The sequence below is a fragment of the Octodon degus genome, unplaced genomic scaffold (assembly GCF_000260255.1).
Source record: "Octodon degus isolate 3935 unplaced genomic scaffold, OctDeg1.0 scaffold00015, whole genome shotgun sequence".
Taxonomy (NCBI): Eukaryota; Metazoa; Chordata; class Mammalia; order Rodentia; family Octodontidae; genus Octodon; species Octodon degus.
The window spans coordinates 11659420-11665403 of NW_004524591.1; the positions used below are offsets into that span (position 1 = coordinate 11659420).

A 5984-nucleotide genomic window follows, 5' to 3' on the forward strand; every position below is an offset into this window, starting at 1 on the left:
CTGTACCAACCAAATACATTAAAATAATAAGAATATAGTTTTGGGGGGCTAGGGAGATAGCTCAGTAGAATAAGTGCTTGCCTGACAAGTACAAGAACCTCAGTTCAATCCCCAGTTCCACAAAAAAAAAAAAAGAATACAGTTTCTTGACTTCTAAATCTTTTTCAAATATTATGTCTGCAGTGTAGAAATGTAGTTTAAGGGCTGAGGAGATAGCTCAGTAGAATAAGCGCCTGCCTGGCAAGCACAGGGTCCTGAACTCAGTCCCTGGTACCACAAAAAAAAAAAAAAAAAAGTAATCTAAAAAATACAAGTAATCTATTGGACACTTTCAGTTGTAGAAATATGTTCTATAAGTTACCATTCTTTCATTAATCTTTGTTTTGTTGAATTGGTTGATCTCTTATTGGAAAGTACCTATCTGTGGGCATAAAATTACTAATATGTATAGTCTGTCAAGTCAAGTGATATAAACAAATTTTTTTCAATTTACTTAAATCTAGTTTTTCATTTCGTTTTTTGTTATACTGTATTTCTCCACCTTTCTAAATCATTTTAAAATTGTACATCAATACAATAGTTTATTTTCATTATAAAACATTAAAGCAAAACAGACTACTATAGAAAAAAAGTTAGAGTTGTTTTTTAATTCCTATTATCAATCCTTATTCCAAGAGGGTTAGGAGACTCATAGAGTTGATTCTCCCAGAACACGCAGTTCCTGAAAGCTGCTCACTGTAGGCTAAGCTTTGCCCTGTTCTTTGTTCTAAGAAGAAAACATTTCTATGCATTTTGAAAATACGCTATACCTTACTTTTTAAAATATAGTTCATTTTTTGTTTTATTTTGTTTTCTGGTTTTTGTATCTTAGGGAAGGATCTACAGAGTGTTCAGGGTCTCACTACTATATTGGACTTGTAGTGATCCACCTGTTTACAGCCTCCTAAATGCTGGGATTACAAGTGTGCGTCACCACGCCCAGTCTCATTTGCCGCATGCCCTGGGGGGTGGGACCGGCATGGCAGTCCTGGTAGATTTTTTTTTTTTTAATTTATTTTGTGTGTGTGGACCAGTTCAGCCCACCAGGGGGCGGGGCTGGCTGGCATGTGGTGCTGGGGATTGAACCATGGTCCCTGTGCTTTTTGCTTAGCTTAGCTTGTTCTAAGTAGGTGCTTTAGACCACTGAGCCATCTCACTAGCCCCCTGGTAGATTTTTTAAATTAAGTATTTTTAAGTCATTTAAGGTTATGAATTCAATATCAAATGTGTTGTCAGTCAGGATCTTGACAGAAGACAGATGACACGTTTGAGGAGGGGATGAGAAAGTCCAATGAAGGATGCGTCTTTGCAGCATCAGCAAGAAGGAGAAGAAAGTCAGCCAGGGAAAGGGAAGGGGAAAGGACAACCAGGAAAATTGCTGGTACTACTGAGAAGGCAGATTGCTGCAGAAAGCCCGCCTACAGGACCTGTGGCGCTGGAGAGGCACACTGTTAAGAGCACACCATACCACAGTAGGAAACAGCAGGGGAAAAAACACCTGGCCTTCCTCTTTCTAGCTCCCCGGTATTGTGCCAGTGTTTCTCCTTGGCCAAACCCACCCAGGCAAGAGAACTGAGGCGCTCCATTGAAGTTGTCCTTAAACATCACCATGTAAGGGGCTGAGGAGATACCTTGGTGCTCTCAGTGCCCACCTGGCAAGCGCAAAGACGGGGGTTCAATCCCCAGTACTGCATGCTATGCCAGCCCCACGCCAAGCCAGCCGCCAAAACTAGGCATGGTGGCGCAGGTCTGTAATCCCAGAGCTGGAGAGGCTGAGACAGGAGAATCTCATGAGTCCAAGCTGTGTGGTGAGACCCTGTACCAAATAAATAAATAAATTTTAAAAATTAAGAAAAATAAAGATCACCATCTAAGCAGAATCAGAAAAGACACCCAGTCAAACTGGAAAGAGAAGACTCTCCAGCACAGTTTATTTACATTGGACCAAGTCATTCCCAAGTCAGTCTCCTGCTGGCAACTATTATTTGTGGCCTTCCCACCTGTGTCCCTATTGCATTACAGGCGGTTGCCCTTATGGAAGAATTTCAAGGCTTAGACCGAGATGTAGAAGGATCTGCCAAGCAGTGGAGGAAGTGGGTAGAATCCGAGTGTCCAGAAAAAGAAAAGTTACCACAAGAATGGAAGAAGAAAACTCTAATACAGAAGCTGATCATTTTGAGAGCAGTGCGCCCTGACAGGATGACATATGCTCTCAGGTAGGACAGTGGGCATCACTGGAAAGGCACATTATCACAGAGGGTTAGGAGTGGCCGGTAGGAGTGTGCGCCGGCCCTGCGGCTCAGGAGGCTGCTGAGATCCCAACATTTTAATCACTGCACTGTTACACTATGCTGAGCACTAACCAGCATGCTGCTGGGCTATTGGCAGTACAGTGTGCTGAGCACTAACCAGCGTGCTGCTGGGCTATTGGCAAACTCAGCACAACCTGCCGAAACAGCTCAATTCAGAAACCGGAAGGGCAGAGTTCAGAGGCCAGGAATATGCATTATCCAAGTATAATTTCCATCATCTTTATTCAGAGGTAGCATTTGACTCTAAAGATTTTGCACGTCAGGCAAAAAATGAATTCCTTTCTTGGAGCCACTCATAGTCCTATAACTTTGCAGCTAATGCAATTTAAAAGCAGAAATCCTTATCTGCACCCCGGTTCCAGCATCCTCTTGCTTTGCCCTCTTGGCTTCTAAATGGTAATATGCTGTTTAATTCATACACCTCTCACTCTAATATGAATTCACCAACCAAAGAGTTCAAACTTCCTTTCCTATTGTGCACCTCTTTCTTCAGTAATATTCATGTGCCTCCATTTTTTCCTCTGCTTTGAATAGTTCAGCCAATTTCCCCTCTGAGGAAGCCTCAGCCGAACCCTACCTTACAAGTTCCTTCTGTTAGTAGTACTTACTTTCTGCTAAATCTGATGCTGCTGGAAAATAATCCCTGCTTAATTGAGCTTCCCTGTGTTAGAAACACCCCAAAAAGCATTTGTATATTCATGAGAAGCTCAGCAGGCTGGAAAATTGCACTGTGGCAAGGCTAATGAACTGTTAATAAGTAATGGGGGATCTGGCAGGGGACTTGGATATAAAGCCATACCACAGGCCAGGCAGCTGATGGCTCTCAGAGGGGGGTCTTGGTAGCCCCCAGAGTAGGCTTCTGATTTTGACTTTCTCCAGAGAGCAATTTCATTGTTATACCTCCTGGGTGAATCTATGTGGATTCATGGTGTCATCCTAAAAAGACACCCCATATAATGAACCTCATGTGATTCTTTCCCTGGCTGTGGGTTAAGCCTATCTAACTGGTGACACTTTTAGAGGTCAAAATCCATGATGAGCTTTTTGCATATTCTTTTTTTCATAGAAATTTTGTGGAGGAAAAACTGGGCGCAAAGTATGTGGAGAGGACCAGATTGGATTTAGGGAAAGCATTGGAAGACAGCAGCCCGGCCACCCCAGTATTCTTCATCCTGTCTCCAGGGGTGGATGCCCTCAAAGACCTGGAGATGCTCGGTGAGTGGCCAGGAGGCTTGCCGGCCCACCCTTCCTCCCTCCCTTTCACCCACAGCCCACCTGCCCTTCCTTTCGGGTCATAGTTATCTTTTTAGATCCAGTGTATAGAAAATGTAAGACTAATAACACTGGAGTCTGAAGAAATGTTCAAACGGAACATTCATCCGGGTGGCGTAATGCAAGTTTCTTTTGTGCTGTGTTCCACCTTATGACTAAATGAGGGCCAGAGGGCAATTTTCTCGGTGCTCATGTAATCTTGTGCCCCCTGTGACTAAGTAATGGTCATTAGAGCAAGTCTATTCGATTGTGCAAGGCACTGTCGCTTTGTGCTCTAGATTACTATTCCCCATGGCCTACACCAGGAATACTAGGTTAATGTAGCTGTGACCCGACTGTGCTCAATTTAAACACAGCCTCGCAAGGTGAGAGCTTGTGCGTTTACCCAATGAACTGTTCCTGTTCAAAAAATGATGTGGTATCTACCACATGTTGCTCCTTTTTGTGAGGGAAATGCTTTGCTACTCCTGCAGGAGTTTAGAAAGCTCCCTAACAATGCTGCCATCTATCAAAATGTCAAAAGCTTCATTATCATAAAACCAAAGGCACTGACTTCCACAGGCTTTCCTAATGCTTTCAGGGCAGCAGCTGTGGAGAGCTCAGAATGCTGCTTGTAGAAAAACGGAAGCCTAGATCAGAGAGCTCAGGAGAGTGACCTTGAAGACAGATAGTTGAGGAGAGTGACCTTGAAGACGACAGTGGTGACCACAGACGTGTAGAGCGCAGAATCCCCGATTCCCTGCGCCTTGCCTCCTCTGACATTTGCTCTCACTGTGCTGTATTTCCCCACAGGCAAAAGACTCGGGTTTACATTTGACTCGGGAAAATTCCACAATGTGTCTTTAGGACAAGGTCAGGAAACAGTGGCAGAAATGGCGCTAGAGAAGGCTTCCAGAGGGGGACACTGGGTCATATTGCAAGTGAGTATGATGTTTCCACGGACAACACTGGTGTGACCCCACAGCTTGGCAGTGTGAGAGGGGAGGCTCCCTCTTCGGTGTGTGGAGCCCTAGTATTTCTTTGGGTATTCAGGAGGTGTCTATAGGTGATAAAAGAGTGTCAGTAAAGATGGCTTCAATCTTTGGAGAAACCATCCACAGCTTCAAAACATTTTAAACATTATTAGGAAGAATTCCATTGTTCTGATTTGCATTTAACTGGGACATTTCGATCATGCTTGGTAACAAATAGGCTTGTAGAGCTTGCTATACTGTTGCTGTAGCATCAGCGTAAAATGAAAGCAGTAGCTAAAATCAAAATTATGGGTTGATTTATTGATAGTGAAATTTGAAAAAAAAATTAAGCACATTGAGAATTGTGTAGATTGCTTCAATGTGTGTGTGTGTGTGTCTTACACAACCAACTCTAAGTCTAGTCCTGAGTAGTTATACCATTCCCTTGAATTAGATAACCCCTGTACTCCTTCCCCAGGTCTGTGATCCTTCATCCCAGTGTTTTCTGGGATGCCCTCCATAGCCAGGCAGGGATTCTAGCAAGAGCCTGGGAAATCACAGAGCCAGGCCAACCCTCGGGCCACCTAGGAGCTGAGCTACCTGCTACGGCCACAGTGCCAGGCATCAGGCCGTTTGGTGTGCAACACTGTGAGATCAAAGGTTCTTTCATGGGAGCAATCACAAGGCTCCTTATCTCTCAAGACTGTTTCCCAGGCTGGATTCCAGGGTGTGCCTGTGTTCTATGATGCTCCACCTAGGGGGGGTTTTCTGTCCCTAACTTCAAAGGAATTGCCTAGAATATGTTTTCATTTGTTTCAAGTAAGGTACTGTTGTGGTTCGTAAGAGTGAGTTGGCATGATTGAACTTATACAGATTTTATTATTGTTTTTATTGTTTACTTTTGTGAGTGTCAAAAGTAAGTGTGAAAATTAGTCTCACAACAACCTAGTAGCAAGAACCCAGGAGAAGAAAGTCGGGAGGCCTTACTTTCTGGGTTCATTTCTAGAGCTACTAAACTAAGTATTGCATACTGAGTGGTTTACTCAATAAAGTAAAGTTTAATTTTTTGTGGTTCTGGAGATTTGGGAGCCTGAGTCTGAGGTTAAGGGGACACAGACTTGGTTTCTACTGAGGCCTTTCCCACTGTCCAGTAGGTGGCCAGTTTCTCCCTGTCTTCGTGTGTCGTCCTCATCTCATCTAACCATCTTTAGCCTGATCACCTCATTAAAGGCGCCTACCTCCAAATAGGAGCCATAGCAAAGTACTGGACATTTCAACCAATGAATTTTGAAGGGGACTTAGTTCACCTGGTGACACCCACCAGGGCTCAGTATTTACCATGAGAATCAAATCCTGATAATGTGAGCAAACTGAATTGGCAGAGGGGTTTTCTTTTTTTTTTTTTTTT

The 5984-nt window shown here is 43.6% G+C and overlaps 1 protein-coding gene across 1 annotated transcript in view; it reads left to right on the top strand.

Annotated features, from left to right (window-relative positions):
• Dnah11 (dynein axonemal heavy chain 11) overlaps positions 1 to 5984 on the top strand; it is a 375268-nt gene that overhangs the window by 332895 nt on the left and 36389 nt on the right. The window contains exons 69-71 of the mRNA XM_023709848.1: positions 2062 to 2255; positions 3418 to 3566; positions 4416 to 4543. Of these exons, the coding sequence (XP_023565616.1) occupies positions 2062 to 2255; positions 3418 to 3566; positions 4416 to 4543 (471 nt within the window). The remainder of the gene's footprint in view (positions 1 to 2061; positions 2256 to 3417; positions 3567 to 4415; positions 4544 to 5984) is intronic.